Source organism: Myxine glutinosa, chromosome 1 (assembly GCF_964187855.1).
Source record: "Myxine glutinosa chromosome 1, kmMyxGlut1.1, whole genome shotgun sequence".
Lineage (NCBI taxonomy): Eukaryota > Metazoa > Chordata > Myxini > Myxiniformes > Myxinidae > Myxine > Myxine glutinosa.
In genome coordinates this window covers 214,099,420-214,120,002 of record NC_136261.1, presented here as the reverse complement: position 1 = coordinate 214,120,002, position 20,583 = coordinate 214,099,420, and the positions used below count along the sequence as shown (strand labels likewise).

The 20,583-nt window shown below is 39.4% G+C and overlaps 1 protein-coding gene across 2 annotated transcripts in view; it reads left to right on the top strand.

The window, feature by feature from the left end:
* Positions 1-19,980, top strand: part of LOC137414494 (protein Wnt-3a-like) — a 22,644-nt gene extending 2,664 nt beyond the window's left edge. The window contains exons 3-5 of one of the 2 annotated variants that reach the window (XM_068100019.2): positions 10,506-10,544; positions 10,811-11,076; positions 17,777-19,980. In XM_068100019.2, the coding sequence (XP_067956120.1) occupies positions 10,506-10,544; positions 10,811-11,076; positions 17,777-18,256 (785 nt within the window). In that variant the 3' untranslated portion in view covers positions 18,257-19,980. The remainder of the gene's footprint in view (positions 1-10,505; positions 10,545-10,810; positions 11,077-17,776) is intronic. The other variant, XM_068100020.2, reaches the window with a different exon arrangement.
* Positions 19,981-20,583: the final 603 nt, after the last annotated feature.

Here is a 20,583-nt window from a genome sequence, read left to right as displayed (position 1 = left end):
CCCTCTGCCCTCTGGGCTGTGCTTTCATTTTGGTGCCCCCCCCCCCCCCCCCCCCTACACGTCCCCTTTGCCCCTCAGTTTCATTTTTACTCCTTCCATCATCTCGGAAGGTTTCACAATTGGTAAGCGATTCACCTCCACCCACCCCGCATCAATTTCATCAAACTGTGTCGTCCATTGAAAATCAAGCAGTTTTGCCAAAGTCCGATGAGCGATCAGTAAATTCGTGACCAGACGTGAAGATCAATTGGACGAGAGTTCGTGCGTCCGTTATCCAGATTTTGAGATATCTTGCGTCCGTTATTTGGAGTGGAATTTATATTCAATTTTTATCGACGCTATTTTACAATAATGTTAACGCTTTAACACAACCATCATCATTTAACAACCCCGCCCACTTTGCCAGGCTACACATTTACTGATCATCACTATTTTCACGATCTTCAATTAATTAATTCGATCTGCTGCAACATTTTATATAATTAATAGCAAAATTATTCAACGTCACAAATTATGTTTGGCCTCGCGTAGTAATTCAGCATTTCATCATCATCACCATCATCATCATCATCACCATCACCATCACCATCAGTGTCACCATCATCATCATTCAGCATAGTAATTCAGCATCATCCCACAATCAACTGTCTGTGACGTCACAATGGAACTAAAACAAGTAAATACGAGGGATTATTCAGTGAACCTTTTAAAATGTTATTAAATACTTATTCAGCTGTTAAAAATAAATACTTTAAATATAAAAATTATAAATATAATAGGCTACGTTTAGTAATTACGTCACGCATTAAAATTTGTTTAATGAGAGCCAGAGGATCGACCAATTCTCATCAATAACAATAATGGGACTGCTGTACAGTGTTGGTGCTTTTATTGCCAAATGCAAGTAAAACCTTTCACTAAATCGTTTGTGTTGGATTGAACTCAGCTGTGCGTTCAACGCAATAAATGACGTCATTGCTAGTGAGTTATTTCGTTGTAAAGCGTTATTATTACGTCATTATTGGTTCTTGGTAAATTGTAAGCATTGTTATTACGTCATTACACGGTGATTTCGTCAGTCGTAAAGCGTTATTATTAGCACGTTAATGCTGGTTCTAATTGTTAGCCGCAAAGCGTTATTATTACGTCATTACTGGTGATACACAGTGTCACCAGTAATGACGTAATAATAATCGCTGCTTATAATAATAATAATAATAATAATAATAATAATAATAATAATAATAATATTAATAATAATATTAATCGTCAAGCGCGATGACGCCTTTTTATCCATTCATATTGAAATTTTAACATGAGCTCGCTGTAATTACAGACTTGGTCATTTCTGGACATATTACTCATCCTAAACAGATAAAGTTCTGCCTTATATAATTATTGATTCGGCACATTCAACAAAACAAAACTAAATAATTTTCACCTTTTTAAACACAAACTGTGAATGGTTTCTAAACTATCTGCTATGAGGCCGTACAAAAAGTTTTCTGAACGACATTCTTACAATCGTCCAACAAATGTCCTTTTATTAATATTGTTGTATATATAAATATCTTGGGAAAATGCCAGGGGCATAGAAAAGGCCCCTTTATATAAGGGTATGTGCCATGTGGCAAAGTATAGAAAAGAAGGAGCATTCCATAGCTTGTAGAAAATGCCAAACAATACAAAATAAGGGACATTCAAAAAAATATCGTGTGCATGCTGGACTACCCTTGTGTTCTGAGGAGGAACAAAGTAATGCTCTCAAAAAGTTCATATAAAGGGCGCCAATTTGATTCATGCACCTGCATGAAGAAGTCAATTTATTTTAACTCATATGTGCAGGGCGCCCCATTATATGAAATTTTGAAGAGCATTACTTGATTCCTCCGAAGAACACATGCACACGATATTTTTTTGAATGTCCCTTATTTCATATTGTTTGGCATTTTCTACAAGCTATTGAATTTACATTTTTTTCTATAGTTTGCCAAATGGCACATACTCTTATATAAAGGGGCCTTTTCTATGCCCCTGGCATTTTTCCCAGGATACATTTTATATACGAAAAAAATGCATTTGTTCATCGTACAAGACTTTATTGAAGACGATATAAATGACTTGAAAAAGTAAGGGAATTTTTTTTTATTCAACCCAGATGTGAATTTAACCCACAATCACCAGATCCAGAGTCTGGTGCTTTATCCATTAGGCCATTGGGTCAGCACATTAGATGTTTTGTAATAAGAGGTATAAAGTGCATATACAGTCAACTCTCGTTAATCCGACCCCGTTTAATCCAGAAATCTGGCTCTCCGACCAAAACATCCAGGAACAGATTTCAGCCATTCATTTTATCCCTCTAATCCGCAAAATTGTTAATCCAACAATCTGTCTAATCCGACATTGGGTGCTGGGAACAAGGTAGTCCGGATTAACGGACTACTTTGTTTGTATGGTTGACTGTATGTATATATATATATATATATATATATATATATATATATATATATATATATATATATATATATATATAGATATATATATATATATATATATATATACGTATATATTTATTTATATATAAATATATATACGTATATATATATATATATGTATATATTTTCACCTGTATAAGGTATATTTTCACCTGTATAATATATATATATACAAAAGTCTGTATATATATATACGTGTATATATATATATATATATATATATATATATATATATATATATATATATATATATATATATATACATATATGTATATATATATATATATACAGACCGCCGATACAGACCGCCGATATGTATATATATATATATATATATATGTATATATATGTATATATATATATGTATATATATATGTATGTATATATATATATGTATGTATATATATGTAACCCCTGACTATCACTTCTCCTTCTCCCTCCTTTTGCTTTAAATATTTCCCTATTGATTCTTGTCTTTTTGCAATTGTTGTTTTCATGTTTTGTTATGCATTATGTTTTGCACTCTGTCAAAGCGCCTTTGGGCTTCATGAAAAGCGCTATACAAAATAAATGAATTATTATTATTATATATATATATATATATATATTTATATATATATATATATATATATATATATATATATATATATATATATATACATATATATATATATATATATATATATATATATATATATATATATATATATATATATATAATGTTAAAGCAAAAACTATGGCACTTAAGTGGAATTTGTTTTGAAAGCCATTAACTAGACCTATGGGCCGATGTATATTCCAAGTTTCAGCTAGTTTCGAGGCATAGCCCTTGAGATATGAGTGCCAACACATTTTGAGCGGACAGTCGGACAGACTGACAGACACCAACATGAATTTAAGGGTTTTCTAAATAAAATTAAAGAATGCGGAAACAGACGTTGCTGAAATTTGGAACATATTACCTCAACGTACAAAGAATTTACTTCTGAAATGTGCAGCCAATTTTGTCCAGTGGAAGCCGAGAAACGAATTTTCAGTCCCCATATTAAAGCTGCATGCAGAGAAACGATCCCATATTAAGGGAGGGCGCTTTGCGCCTCCCTTGATAAATGAATTTATCCCATCACAGAGGGAATCGGTAAACACCTGCACTCGGGTTTGTTTCACTCTCTGTCTCCTTGTCACTATAAGAAGGCTGGTAGGATAGCCTAGAGGTTCGCTCACTAAGCTCAGAGTCCTGGGTTCGGATCTTGGCCCAACTGCAAACTGTCATCCTGGTGTTTCACAGGCAGAGTCAGGAAATCCTCGGATGGACGTTAAGCCGTAGGGCCTGTCTGCCAGAATTAGTTGATGGTGGATGATAAAGAAAAAGATCCCGCAGTGTCTTTCTTAAATAGGAGGCGAATTATCGCCGACACCCTGAATAAAGTAAAACTTCCTGCCCACATAAGCCTGAGTCGAACATCAAGCCTGACCAGCTGGTTCTTGCGACAAAAATGTTTCACAGCTGACCCCACAAAATTGTGGGAATGTTTGAAACCTTGTACTCGTAGTATTTGTAGTAGTGCGAGTGGTAGTAGTAGTAGTAGTAGTAGTAGTAGTAGTAGTAGTAGTAGTAGTAGTAGTAGTAGTGCTTTTGTTGGAAAGGTTACAGAGATTTGCGTTCAGAGCTCATACAAGCTCAGGCAAACATATGTTCCCAGTTTAATGTCGCTCAATTCCTCATCTCTGCAAGTCCATGGTTTGAACTACAGTAGACAAGGTAGAGCATTTTGAAGAGAAAGCACTACCAAGACAGATAAGGAGAAGGTAAAAGAACACCAAAGAACACCAAAAAAAGAACGCCAAAGAACACCAAAAGTAGTAGTAGTAGTAGTAGTTGTAGTGGTAGTAATAGTAGTGGTAGTAGTAGTAATAGTAGTAGTAGTTGTAGTGGTAGTAATAGTAGTAGTAGTAGTAGTTGTAGTGGTAGTAATAGTAGTGGTAGTAGTAGTAATAGTAGTAGTAGTAGTTGTAGTGGTAGTAATAGTAGTAGTAGTAGTAGTAGTTGTAGTGGTAGTAGTAGTAATAGTAGTAGTAGTAGTAGTTGTAGTAATAGTAGTGGTAGTAGTAGTAATAGTAGTAGTAGTTGTAGTGGTAGTAGTAGTAATAGTAATAGTAGTTGTAGTGGTAGTAATAGTAGTGGTAGTAGTAGTAATAGTAGTAGTAGTAGTAGTAGTGGTATATATATATATATTCGGACCGAGTGGTTAGGGTTAGGGTTAGGGTTAGGGTTAGGGTTAGGGTTAGGGTTAGTAGTAGTAGTAGTAGTAGTAGTTGTAGTGGTAGTAATAGTAGTAGTAATAGTAGTAGTAGTTGTAGTGGTAGTAATAGTAGTGGTAGTAGTAGTAATAGTAGTAGTAGTTGTAGTGGTAGTAGTTGTAGTAGTAGTAGTAGCATTGTTGTCACATTGGCTGCATGCTGTTAGAATCCATTTTTTACAAACGAGCAATGTATTGCTTCCAACACTCATTGATGGCACATGCAGCCTTGCAACGTTGAAAGTGGCTTCTTTTTATCTCATGACTGGTCACCGAACATCCATTTAAAGATGGAAGAGGTTGGGAGGGAAATGAGGAGAGTGGGTGATATTGAATAATCATGTCCCATACAGTATTCACTCAATCACAGAAATAAATATTTAAGTTCATGGATTCCTGAGTTGCTTGTACTTATATCTTTGGTGGATGTCAGAAGGTGGACCGAGGATCCCCCAGGGTCAGGGACCGAGGATCCCCATATTAATGTTTTGGCGGGAAGTGGGGTTGAGCATGAAGTTGTGATATTTTGAAGCTTAATCACAACCATTTCTCGGTGTTCCATGTCATGCAGCATCTTTGCTATCAATTGGGCTTGTAGTTGTGGCTCATTTATTATGATATTTTCTGCTAGATTTTAAACACTTCATCAATTGTTGTTTTCATCACTGCAGTCACTCTGACTCCTTAATGGTTTAAGGTGAATTTTCTTTAGTTTCCAACTTTGCTGGCTGTTGTATTTGAGGTCTTTCTACTCTACTACTTTTGCTCTTTATGACACACTTAGACCAAAGTAATTTGGTAGCATTTATTTTGTATACAAAGTCGAGGCTCGTGTAAGAGCTAATACATAAAACACAAAAACATAAACATAAATAGAAACACACATGAACCATAATAAAGGGAGCGGGAGACAATAGGGGGAGAGAGAGGGAAGCACAGCAACAGTGGAGAACAGCGACATTGGGAGATCTGTGGAAGGGAGAAGGTTGGGGAGTGGTGCACGGGATAAACAAGATGAACACTGCAAGTATTCTCAGGAAAGAAAACGAAATTTGAAAATAGATTTTGGGTTGGATTAATGGTGGTAGAAAAGATCAAGGTTTTGGATGGGGGAAGATAAGAGATGGTGGCGAACAGCTGTTTTAAAGACCTGGAGGGAGGAGTGGGATTGAAGGGAGTGTGGGAGTTTGTTCCAGAGGCGGGAGAAAAGAGGAATGAAGGAGTGAAGGTGAGCAGAAAGTCTTGATTTTGGCAATTTCACCAGAAGAGGGTTGCTGGCAGATCTTGTGTGTCCTGTAGGAATATTTGGAGGATAGATCACAGACAGAGCTGGGGGAGCAAGGCCAGAGAGGAGTCGGTAGAAGACAGAAAGACCACCAACCTGCCTGCGGTGAGTGAGTGAGAGGCCCTCGGAGTTAGCTTCATCGCGGGAGATTCCAATAATTCTGAACGCTTTGGTTTCAACAGCGTGAAGACGAGCTAGGTGTGAGGCAGGAGCACAGGCCCAGAGGGGAGAGCAGTATTCCATTGAGCTGCGGATGAAAGCCTTGTATGTGGTGAGGCGCTCAGGTGTGCCAAGGAAGGACTTTGCACGACGGAGGATGCCCAGTCGGCGACTGGCTTTGGAGGCCAGATTTGAAATGTGGTTTTCCCAGGAAAGATCATGGCAATACATGAATTGGCATTGTCGTGTTTTTATTTATTTACTTACATCTGAGTACTATATTTGGTCACACTGCCTTTGCAATGCTCACACAATATAGAATGGGCAGGTATTACATCTTCATTATCGTTCCTTCTTTGTCGGGTGTGCTTCCAGGAGTTTTCAGGGACTGAAATATTGATGTTTAGTGGATATGCCAATGGATTACTCTGCACATGCTGTGATTCCTTTGTGTGTACATTGTTCTGACGTCATTGTTTTGCATCCCCGAAAAAAGGTTGTGGTGTTCTGGTATTCCCTCTGTTTCTACTTTCTATGGAGCTCGTACTTGTTGTCCATTTGGCTCAGAACTGCCATTTTCTTCAAACCGCTTGTGTACGTTAGTTTCCCTTGACCAAGCGGTTCTTCATTCCAATTCAGCTCCCCACTTCTAATTACCTGCTCCAATGAGTCTCTCTCGTCCATGTCAGCTCTGTCTTGCAATTTTAAGAATTTTCCTGCTCTTCCGCCATTCTCTCAATTTTAAACATCTTTATTGATATTGACCCTCACCAAAGGAGAGGGTATTGCATTTGGGTCCGTTTGTCGGATTGTTTTCCCGTTTGTTTCTCTGCTTGTCTGTCTGTTTGTCCGCCCATCATTTGCCAACGCATACTACAATTTTTACAAGTTATCTTTTTCAACCGAGTACCTCCATAAAGTATGTACAATTAGAATGTGAGTACGTCTATAAATTATGTACTATTACAATGCGAGTACCTCAATAAAGTATGTACAATTAGATTGTGAGTACGTCTATAAAGTATGTACTATTACAATGCGAGTACCTCTATAAAGTATGTACAATTAGATTGTGAGTACGTCTATAAAATATGTACTATTACAATGCGAGTACCTCTATAAAGTATGTACAATTAGAATGTGAGTATGTCTATAAAATATGAACTATTACAATGCGAGTACGTCTATAAAGTATGTACTATTACAATGCGAGTAGCTCTATAAAGTATGTACAATTAGAATGTGAGTATGTCTATAAAATATGAACTATTACAATGCGAGTCCGTCTATAAAGTATGTACTATTACAATGCGAGTACCTCTATAAAGTATGTACAATTAGAATGTGAGTACGTCTATAAAATATGTACTATTACAATGCGAGTACCTCTATGAAGTATGTACAATTAGAATGTGAGTATGTCTATAAAATATGAACTATTACAATGCGAGTACCTCAATAAAGTATGTACAATTAGAATGTGAGTACGTCTATAAAATATGTACTATTACAATGCGAGTACCTCTATAAAGTATGTACAATTAGATTGAGTACGTCTATAAAATATGTACTAGAACAATGCGAGTACCTCAATAAAATATGTACAATTAGAATGTGAGTACGTCTATAAAGTATGTACAATTAGAATGTGAGTACGTCTATAAAATATGTACTATAACAATGCGAGTACCTCAACAAAGTATGTACAATTAGAATGTGAGTACGTCTATAAAATATGTACTATTACAATGCGAGTACCTCGATAAAGTATGTACAATTAGATTGTGAGTACGTCTATAAAATATGTACTGGAACAATGCGAGTACCTCAATAAAGTATGTACAATTAGAATGTGAGTACGTCTATAAAGTATGTACAATTAGAATGTGAGTACGTCTATAAAATATGTACTATAACAATGCGAGTACCTCAATAAAGTATGTACAATTAGAATGTGAGTACATCTATAAAATATGTACTATTACAATGCGAGTACCTCGATAAAGTATGTACAATTAGATTGTGAGTACGTCTATAAAATATGTACTAGAACAATGCGAGTACCTCAATAAAGTATGTACAATTAGAATGTGAGTCCGTCTATAAAGTATGTACTATTACAATGCGAGTACCTCTATAAAGTATGTACAATTAGAATGTGTGTATGTCTATAAAATACGTACTATTAAACCACCCAAAACATGTCCAGGTGAAGGTATGCAATCTTTGATTGCTCGTTGTAGTTTGTCCATTAAATAACTCTTCATTGATGACAACTTGAACAGCCCTAACCCTAACAGCTGAATAAAGTGGAGTTTATTGAGTGTTATTCTGATGTAATGCAAACTTTGATTGCTCGTTCGAGTTACCCTTGCCAGAGGAGAAGGTATTGCATTTGAGTCCGTTTGTTAACTACTTGGCAAAAAAAATTTTTTGGACAAGTATGTTCATCACTCCGGTGTGTGTGTGTGTGTGTGTGTGTGTGTGTGTGTGTGTGTGTGTGTGTGTGTGTGTGTGTGTGTGTCTGTACACTCACTTATACTTGCCTACAGGTCACAATTTTAAACTGTTCTTCACGAAACTTCACCAAATCGTAGAGTTGGTGGTCTGACAGATTCCTATTTATATTTGAGGTCAAAAGGTCAACATAGGCCAAAGGTCAACCACTTTATTCACATTTCTAAAATCCTCAATTTCCATCCGATTGACTTGAAATTTGAATAGGATTTTCACATCCGTGAACTGAATTCAACCAACTATTTTTGAGATCAACATAGGTCACAAGGTCAACATAGTCCAGAGGTCAACAACCTTTTCAAATTTCTAAAATCCTCAATTTTCATCCGATTGACTTGAAATCTGAATATGACTTGCATATCAGCTTATTAAAACTATCCACCAACTATTTTTGAGATCACCATAGGCCAAAAGAGCAACATAGGGCAAAGGTCAACAACAATTTCAAATTTCTAAAATCCTCAATTTTCATCCGATTTGCTTGAAATTTGAATACTATTTTCATATCAGTGAACTGAATTCAACCACCAACTATTTTTGAGATTAACATAGGCCAAAAGGTCAACATATGCCAAAGGTCAACAACCTTTTCTAATTTCAATTTTCATCTGATTTGCTTGAACTTTGAATAGGGTTTTCACATCAGGACACTGAATTCAACCTTTTTTTCTTTTTGAGGTCAAAAGGATGCTCTTCTGAGTGCCATTCTACTTTGTTCTCATTTTTGAAGTGTCGCTCTATGAGTGATTTTTCATTTGTTTGTTTGTCTCTGTCTGTTTGTCCGCACAGAATGTGAGTATGCTTTTCACTCCAACCGTCAGTCCAATGGCCAATAATTGTTCAACATAGGGGCGCCTCCTCCTGTATGATTTTTAATGATAATTATGACGTCACATGTCGTGTGGTACTGGTGCCATCGTGGAAAAAAACAAAAAACTTTGAACCTCATCTCCAAAACCGCTCCATGGAAAAAATTGAAACATGGCTCATTGTCAAATACTCCCCAGGAAACAACATATATTCATTATGATGTCATCAGTGCCTTAATTATGACGTCATAATTAGACAAGTAGAACGCTTGATCCGATCAGTTTATGAAATTTATTGAGCATGATCAACACCAAAATTGTATGGGAGAATTAAATTGATGATGTCATCGGTCACGTGGTTTGGCAGCCACATTGGATTGAACATAAATCTACGTCAATAAACCACACTAAACCCGTCCTGGCGAGGGTCTGCAATCTCTGATTGCTCTTTCTTGTTTGTTTTGTAATTCACCTTCGTCATTTTTGCAATTATTGGGGCTGTATTACCTTCTGTTTCACTTTCGTGTGTTACATTTCTGGCTGGCAGGATGGCCTCGAGGTACGCATACTCGTCTCTAAGCTGTCTAGCCTGGGTGCAAATCTCTGCCCAGCTATAAACTGTCATCCTGGTGTCTGACAGGCAAGGCGAGGCAATATGACAATCCCAATGTGTGTTCTGTCGCCAAATTACAAATTCCTGCCCTGACTTCCTGAGGTGGAGTGGCGACCCGACCAGATCACGATTATAGCCGAGTAACCTCTTCGGCAGCACCAATGCTCTGTATAGGGTACATGATGCTGATGATGATGCGATACGTTGAGTGCAGGATAGCTTTTGATGGTTGCTTTCCTCATAGCAATGTTAGAATTGTATTGAATGATATGTTTAGCCTTTTTCCATCCATGGCCAAACCTACTGTTATTGTTTGATGCGCAGAATTCAACTCCATGAGGCCACTACCTCCTTCACATCTAGGTAGGTATAGATCCCCTTTTTTGTAGTACATTTTGTGGATATAGTTAGCGGTTTCCTTATTTTGGTGTCCAATTGTTGGGATCCTCCTAAATGACCAATTTACTTTGCCGCAGCTGTACCTATCTATGCTCCTCTTAAGGAAGATGAACGCTCATGTTAAATATTTTCCTGAAAAATTTTCTTCCTCTCATTACTGTCATAAGAGAAGCTCACAGATGAACCTCTAAGCGTTTAAGACCTGTCTCACAAGCGGTGCTGTTTCGCAGCCACAAGGGAGTCTGCCTTCGTACACGCCATCGCCTCGGCGGGAGTGGGGTTTGCGGTGACCCGCGCATGCGCAGACGGCTCGTCGAGCGTGTGTGGCTGCGATACGAAGCGCCGACGGCCACCTGGGGATGGCTGGAAGTGGGGTGGCTGCAGCGAAGACTACGAGTTCGGGATCATGGTGTCCCGGGAATTCGCCGACGCCAGGGAGAATCGGCCTGATGCGCGTTCGGCCATGAACCGCCACAACAATGAGGCTGGGCGGATGGTGAGGCAAATCGCGAGTTGTTGCGCTCGATTTGAGCAGTCGCATGCATCACTGCATTTACCTGTCAAGATAAGTCTTCATTGGTGACAACTTGACGTCTTGAATAGGCAGCTGATTCAAGGACGTGTAGACGGGAAATGGAGATGCAAACACTATTTTGGCTCATTGACTTAATTGTGTGTACTAGGGCATGCCCGTACTATATCTATATCTAAAATTATATCCCCCCCTCTATTTACATGAAATGGTTTGGTCCATGAAATGTTTTGGTCCATTCGCAACGCCAAAGCGAACGGCGAACGCTTTGCATGAAATGGTTTGGTGCATGAAATGTTTTGGTCCATTCGCAACGCCAAAGCGAACGGCGAACGGCTTGCGAGTACAGTGACAATCCCCCCGGGGTTTTAATTAGTTTTAAAACGGAGCTTGGCAACCGCTGGCGTTCTTTAGCCGGCAGCTTCGCCCGCCCGAACGCCGTTACAGTACCTTCGACCGCGAGTTGCTCGGACTTCACTTGGCGGTCAGGCACTTCCGCCATCTGCTCGTGCGAGTACAGTGACAATCCCCCCCCCCTCTATTTACATGAAATGGTTTTTATTAGTTTTAAAACATAGTTTAACGCCAACATAGCGCCAACATAGTTTGCAAACGTGAAATAAATGAATACGCTCTCAAATGTGCCATCCGAGGCAGAGTGTGTCCGCCACGTTCGGCACACGCGATAGTTCGCTGCTCTCTGATTGGTTGAATCGTTTTTTGGACATAGCTCGGTAAGTAATTGTCCGATTAATATGAAACCTTGAAAAGGCACATCCTCGGGTCCCCAGCAATATACCTGGCAAGTTTAAAGTATATCGGACCCGTGGTTGTCGAGAAACAGCGGTCACAGACAAACAAACAAACGTACAAACGTACAAACGTACAAACAAACACACAGAGATTACTGGAATTATAGATAGATGAGCGACGGTACCCGCACTATGGGTGGGGCTTCAATTTGGGGCGGGGCTTCAATTGGGAGGCCCAAATGAAAAGGCAAAATATCAGAAATTGAAGGCTATTTTTATTTTAAACGATTTATATAAACATCCGTTAAATCATATCACACGCAAATCATCAAAATCTAAACAGTATTTGTAGAATTTCAATACAAGCCACATCACTGTTCATATCGGTAAATATTATTCCATCGTGTTTAGAAAAACTGGAAAATTGGAAAATTGAAAAAATTGGAAAATTGGGGGGAAAAAATTGGGAAAACAATGTAGCCTATTTTACTCCAGGTGGTCCCAGGATTACCCACCCAAAATTTCGTTGCGATCGGTTCAGCCGTTTTTGCGGTACCTGGGAACAGACGGACAGACGGACGGACATTTGGTGAATTATAGTAAAATTCTAACGCCCATGTCCATTTTTTATACTTAACTTAACCTCCTATGCAGGGAGTTTGGCCTGCTCTTTTCGAAAGGTACCATGGGATTTTTAACGTGAAAAACTGAAATGCGTATTGGACAGCTGGCTTCATGTCCCAGTCCGAAGGTTGGCATGGCCGGTGTCTTCTCCCCCACTCCTCCCAGGGCATTGCATCAGAACAGTTTACGAGTCGTAAAGCTTGATGGGGAAGTAATAAAGATGGGATCGAACCCAAGTAAGACAACAAAAATTGCAAACTCCCTACAAACTTGGCTCTCCTGCATAGCCAACCCTTAAAGAAACACCTCAACAAAATGGCCATCATACTACCGATGACATATTCTCCCGTCCTTTTTATCCCTTATTTTTCACTGTTACACATAGTATTACTAGTACGTTTTGGAAAGTTTCTCAAATCTGAGAGAATAAATTATGGGTGCACAGGAGATTAGGATATGGGGTGTGAGGACACAACATTGTGTGGTGGGTGAGAGGGATTCCACCTTGATAAATTGAAGCTAATGGACAGTTAGCAACTCCAAAGACAGGGAAATACTTAATTGAATAAACTTAAATCTATAGAATGATCAATCTTGAACCCCAACTGCACAAGGGAGCCCCCCCTAATAGGATTCCCCCCCGAGCTCGACGATTTTTGCAATTTTTTTTGCAACCGTTTGGGATTTCAAATTCTTCTCTCATGACTTTTTTCTCTGGGTCTTGCATACATTGTGATACCACATACGTCCGGATCGGACTTACCGTTCAGGTGTCACATGGAAATTAGTCCTAAAAAACGTTCCCTAAAAACTACAATTTCTGCGCCACAAACAACAACTACTATGAACAACAATTATGAACAACAAACACGTGTGAATAAGGGTTACATGCATTAGGACACTGATGGTGTATATTATTCGGCCTGTAATTTCTTCTGAGTGTTTTAGCATGTTGCCTGAGACGTACTGAATAATTATAGAACAATATAATTAATTAGGCAATAATTACAGAAATTTACATATATTATGAATTTTATTACCATCACGTTCATTAAGTGATGGTCTATGTGTTTGCAAATGTTCATTCAGGGAAAGCTCAAAATCACCCAGTGCAGTTGGGGTTAAATTGTCCTGTATTGAGATGTGGATAGTATCTATTTATAACATATGCATGGGAGGGATGAGGCTGAGCTGGTGTATGATATGGTACTTACATTTACATGGTGACCTGAGAAGTGTGTGTGTGTGTGTATGTGTGTGTGTGTGTGTGTGTGTGTGTGTGTGTGTGTGTGTGTGTGTGTGTGTGTGTGTGTGTGAGTGAGAGTATGTCTGAGTGTGTGTGTGTGTGTGTGTGTGTGAGTGAGAGTATGTGTGTGTGTGTGTAAGTGAGAGTGTGTCTGACTGTGTGTGTGTGTGTGTGTGTGTGTGTGTGTGTGTGTGTGTGTGTGTGTGAGTGAGAGTATGTCTGAGTGTGTGTGTGTGTGTGTGTGTGTGTGTGAGTGAGAGTATGTGTGTGTGTGTAAGTGAGAGTGTGTCTGACTGTGTGTGTGTGTGTGTGTGTGTGTGTGTGTGTGTGTGTGTGTGTGTGTGTGTGTGTGTGTGTGAGAGAGAGAGAGAGAGAGAGAGAGAGTATGTCTGAGAGAGTGTGTGTGTGTGTGTGTGTGTGTGTGTGTGTGTGTGTGTGTGTGTGTGTGTGTGTGAGTGAGAGAGTATGTCTGAGTGTGTGTGTGTGTGTGTGTGTGTGTGTGTGTGTGTGTGTGTGAGAGTATGTGTGTGTGTGTGTAAGTGAGAGTGTGTCTGACTGTGTGTGTGTGTGTGTGTGTGTGTGTGTGTGTGTGTGTGTGTGTGTGTGTGTGTGTGTGTGTGAGAGAGAGAGAGAGAGAGAGAGAGAGAGAGTATGTCTGAGAGAGAGAGTGTGTGTGTGTGTGTGTGTGTGTGTGTGTGTGTGTGTGTGTGTGTGTGTGTGTGTGTGTGTGTGTGTGTGTGTGTGTGTGTGTGTGTGAGAGAGAGTATGTCTGAGTGTGTGTGTGTGTGAATGTGTGTGTGTGTGAATGTGGGTGTGTGTGAGGGTGAGTATGTCTGAGTGTGTGTGGGTGTGAATATGGGTGTGTGTGAGGGTGAGTATGTGTGTGTGTGTGTGTGTGTGTGAGTGTTTGTGTGTGTGTGTATGAGTGTGCAAGTGTGTGTATGAGTGTGAAAGTATGTATGAGTGTGTGTGTGTGTGTGTGTGTGTGTGTGTGTGTGTGTGTGTGTGTGTGTGTGAGTGTGTGTGTGTGTGTGTGTGTGTTTGGGTTTTCGAACCTAATATATAGATGGCGTCTTATCACTCAGTATGTAAGATTATATGTAGTAAAGAAACGTCGATGCAAACCATTTTCAGAATATAAATTGCCCTAAAGAAGGGGAGTTTCATTTTGAAATTGTAATGACACTTGGTAGATCACTTATCTCCACATGCCGAACAGTTTACGGTTTGTATCCCACCAATAGACCGGATCTGGATTCGGACCTCAACCAAAATCTAATCGGCTTGTTCCTGTCACTTACCCAACTCATCCACCAAGTTTTGTCATAATATATCCACAACGTTTTGAAATATCCTCCTATTTGACTGATTCGGCCGAAATTTGGTGGAGAGGTTAGGTGTCGGACAAAGACGAAGTGATTCGATTTTGGTGAAGATTCGGATCCGGATACGAGAATTCTTTTAGATTTTCAAGTGATTCTTCACTATTCAGAGATAGGGCCACAAACAATATCTTACTATAATTCACCAAATGTCTGTCCGTCCGTCCGTTCCCAGGTACCGCAAAAACGGCTGAACCGATCGCAACGAAATTTTGGGTGGGTATTCCTGGGACCCCCTGGAGTAAAATAGGCTGTATTGTTTTTACAATTTAACAATTGATTTTTCCAATTTTCCAGTTTTTCCAAACACGATGGAATAATATTTACCGATATGAACAGTGATGCGGCTTGTATTGAAATTCTACAAATACTGTTTAGATTTTGATGATTTGCATGTGATATGATTTAACGGATGTTTATATAAATCGTTTAAAATAAAAAAAGCCTTCAATTTCTGATATTTTGCCTTTTCATTCGGGCCTCCCAATTGAAGCCCCGCCTCCAAATTGAAGCCCCGCCTCCCAATTGAAGCCCCGCCTCCCAATTGAAGCCTCGCCCTTAGGGCGGGTACCGTTGCTAGTACATCATAATATCTCAAAGTTGTGGACTTGTCGGACGAAACTTGGTGAATGAGTTGGTTTAGTGACAAGAACAAGCCAATTCGATTTTGGTTCAGGTCTGAATCCAGATCCAGCCTATCAGTAGGATAGAAAAGGTAAACTATTCAGCCTGGCAGAGGTACAGAGCTCTCTGCCGAGTGTCGTTATAGTTTGACCTCGTTTTAATCAGTTTCAATACTTCGTGCCAAACGTTGACGAATGAGAGTGTGAAATAAGGAAAACTTTGCAAAAACAAAATAACGAAGTTTTCTTCAGAAAGCGCAAAACAGAAATGGATATGATTGGAAATGATAAATTGTGAGTTCTTCACCTGTCGTGTAAAAAATGTCAAATATAGTTCAGGGTTTGATTGAAATTGATAAAGAGGAGCAAGCCGTCGCTGAGGCACAAATATCTTCAAAACGAACACTGGTCCTTCACAACCGTATAAACATCAGCGGATTTAAATTGTAATCTTATGCTATAACATTTATTAAATGGCCTAAAAGATAATAAAGTGAAAGATGCCATGATGGATAGAAGTTGGCCATATAAGAAAGGTGGCTGCATGATACGGTTTAATTAGCCTCACATATGTACAAAGGAACACCTTGAAAAATGAATGTACCACCAATGAGTGCAGCAGATCAGCAAGGTACTCAACACGGGCATGGACGATTCCTGAACATTCCCGAATGAAGACCACTTGGTGGTCGAAACTTGGACCTGCAGAGCCTTGCCATGATTGGCAGCTATGCTAATCAGTGGTGCTTTCATTTTTGAATATTGATCTTCCCAACTACAACCAGCATTTTGTGTAAGGTATAACATCTACATGCTATCGATGCCGTGGGTGGGAGTGCAGGTGGGGTGAGGGAGGAAATTTGAGTTTAAAAAGAGGAACAAGTGGGGTAAGGAAGTTCAGAGAGAAGAGAGAAAAAGGAAAAAACATAAAATAAAAGGATTAGTGAGAAAGAAGGTGAGGAGATTGTATGTATGGCACAGATAGGGCATGGTGTTGGAGGTGGATGGATCAAACATAAGACATTTTTGAGTATGTAATTTGTTGATGGCCCCTGCACAAGAGATTGTTCTTGGCATTGTTGAGACAAATAAGCCACAAGGAATATTCGCTGCTTAAGCCACTGATGGTAAAATACCGGGTTATCCCTGCCATGAATTACCTGTAGCATTATATGCCTTTTTGCACTTTTCAACATTTACCTGGTAATTTATACCATACCTGCAGTTAATTTAAGGATATCACTGTTCCAGGTAGTTCAGCCATTGTGAATGGTTATATACTTGTAGAGTGAACAGTAAAATACTTTCTGTGACCAATATGAGTGTGCCAGGTTGCATTTCATAATGAAAATCAACTTGATTATACAATTGCATGTGTATTTCAGATACTTCTTCCAAGAGAAGGAATAGTGTTCAGATCAGTGACATTTATACCAGAAACAGCCGTTCTGATCATTACAGGATATTTGGGAACTATCTAGATATTAAACATTCAAATGGGGACATGGGAGATGGGGTAAGGTGTGTAAAAGAGAAAGTTGTGAAAAGATGGGAATTTGGTCGGATAAGGGATGTGGAGAAGGTATAGGGAGGTTGGGGAGGAGAGGCTAAAAGGGAAAGGAAGTAGGGTGGGGAGGAAGGTGATGGGATAGAAGGGGAATGTTTGGAACGTATGGGAAAGGGAAAGGTGGAGGGGGTCAAAATTCCACAAATTTTTCATATGTAATATTTTGATGGCTCCATTAGAAAGAAAAATATAAAAATTGGAAATTGTGCAATAATGCAAGTTTTTGGAGTTGTTGAGAAGAGGGTCTTAAAAAGCAGGGTCTTGGTTTGCTAGACCAAATTGAGCTCGATATAGCAGCTCCTGTTGCTGCCCCCAGGCTTCAGGGACCATAAGGGGTCGATGGGAATGCAGAGAAAACAGGCTGGAACTTGAGACCATGTCCGCAATGTCACTCAACAATCACCTTCTCACTACCCCCTTCGCTTCCTAATAATACCATGATGTCCACCCACCCGCCCACCCATCCTTAGTCAATTCAAGACCGTACACACCTCAAGTGTAAATGCCACGGGCTGTCCGGGAGCTGCGAGGTTAAAACGTGCTGGGTGGCACAACCAGACTTCAGGTCCATTGGAGACCATCTGAAGGACAAGTACGACAGTGCATCTGAGATGGTCGTGGAGAAGCACAAAGAGGCTCGAGGATGGGTCGAGACTTTGAGGCCTAAGTATCCTCTCTTCAAACCACCTACGGACAGAGATTTGATCTACTACGAACGTTCACCAAATTTCTGTGACCCCAACTCAGAGACTGGGTCTTTTGGCACAAAGGACCGTGTGTGTAACCTCACATCACATGGGATCGATGGCTGTGACTTGCTCTGTTGTGGCCGCGGGCACAACACGCGCACGGAGAAGCGGAAAGACAAGTGCCACTGTGTGTTCCACTGGTGCTGCTATGTGAGCTGCCAGGAGTGCGTGCGAGTTTATGATGTCCACACGTGCAAATAGAACTTTCTCCAGAGCTTTCACCAATCCACCACAATTCTGCAATAGCCCACGAGGATTCAACAACTTGTATAAATTTGCATATCTGACGTCCATTTTGAAAGGATCCGTGAAAGAGTTAAGACTACTCGGCTTCTTCCTTGCTGTTCTACATGAGTTTCTTGTGATAACTGAGTATTGCCTTTCATGCACTTGGGCCAATGAAGCTGTGATTTGTATTCGTGAACAATGTGGGAGGATAGGTAAGTGAGGATTTGGGGAATGGGAAAGTGGGAATAAGGGGTGGGAGATGGGGATGGAGGACCGGAAGAACATGCAACTGTAATATTTCTTTGTTTTAAACTTATCGCATCCTCAAAAACGAGTACAACCAATCATATGTTACATCCTATCCCATGTACATGCCAGCTTATCTGAATTGGTGGACGCTGGTCAGCTGGAGGGGACGGGATGGACCACAGACAAGCACAAGCAATCAAATCAAAAAAATAATTAAAAATAAATACAACTCGTCAAAATATTTCCTGCGATCATTCAAATAATGATTTTCCTTCTAGATTTACATTAGTTCAAATTTAGTTTCCCAAGAATACAGTGGGTTCACTGTACATTTCTGTTCCGGTGAGACTGGCCAAATGTACAACGTAGAAACATTTTGAAGTAGAAATATGGAGAGGAAAAAACGATATCTGAAGACAAAAAGAAAAAAAGTGTACCAAGAAGGGTAAGTGTGAAAAAGGACAGACTTCTTTATTCAGGCAGAAAGAAGGCCTACATTGCTTGTGCTGCCGGTAACAAAGAACTCCTTTCCACTCCAGATTGTAATTATTCCCAAACGTTGACCTCTGCACCGCCATAATCCATTGCTACTTCAATAAGGCAAGTTTGACGATACCTAAAAACTACTATTATTTCAGAACGAGACGATTGTTATTGAGTGGTTATCGATCACTTCTGACAGATGCCTTATAACTCAGAGAGGAGATCTGAATGATGCCTTTGTGTGTGTTTGGTCATTAATTAGGCCTCGGATACTGCGTCTCCTCACTTTGTGCATTCAGACGAGTCCGATTCAATTGCTTCATAAACATGTTGGCTTTTCTCCTCTAGCAGTCGGTGATTGGAAATGATTGCCTCAACCTCGAGAGTGCTCTTATACCCTCCAGTGAACTCGGAAAATACAAATTCGATATTTTCCAATTTACTTCAATATAAATATTTTTTTTGCAGCGGTATAAGCAAAGAAGTGTGGGAAGAATAAGAGAATGTAAAAAAAGAAAGAAAAGCAAAAAAGAGACCGAAAGGTCCTTCCTATTACTTGCTCAACCAACTTCAAAGAGACACTCGACCAACTTCAAAGAAGTCCATTCTTTCTGTGAAAGATGCCTTATTGTAGGAATTCAATATGACAAATGCTAACAATCTGCTGTTACTATTAAGGCGTGTTCAAGTGGGACAGCAGTTTATGGAACAAAATGTGTTCAAAGCCGAGTGAAATCATCAAGCTAATTTAATTAACTTAATTTGTACAACTTTTCTATAAATTGCAAGTTGCAAGACCTCAATAGTAGATTAACAAATGTGTAGTTATACATTTCTATTTTTTAAAACGAACTTATTTATTGAGTGTAATGTACATACTATATGTTTATTTGCCTTTAGCATTTTTATGGTATGTCTTCACTTACAGGTCGACTTGGATGGTTGCAGACCAATAAAGTTAAATAACCCAATTCATGGTCTCGTTCTTCATGGCTTTTTACAACGATTACTTGCAGTAAACCAGATGATATTCATAGAATACTTACCCTGCGCAGTCAACTTGTTGCGAGCCAACTCTTCTGTTTTTGAACATTTTTTTCTTTGATTCAATATGGCTGCCAGGCCACGTGAACGATGACATCATAAATTTATATTCTCTAATATAATTGTTGCATAGATCATGCTCAATAAATTTCAAACTGATCAGACTAAGCATTGTCCCTGTCAAATTATGACGTCATAATTATGGCACCAATGATGTCATCGTTAACAACACCTGTTCCCCATATGGAGTTCTTTACAATGAGCCATGTTCCAATTTTTTCCATGCAGCAGTTTTGGAGATATAGAGGTGCAACATTTTTAGGTTTGTCCAAGATGGCGCCTGTACCACATGGCATATGACGTCATGATTATCATTAAAATATTCCACAGGAGGAGCTGCACATATTCTGACAATTTCGTGTCCATTGGATTAACAGTTTCAGAGGAATTTTTGTTTTATTTATACTGATCAGATCAAGCGTTGTACTTGTCGACTTATGACGTCATAATTAAGGCACCGATGA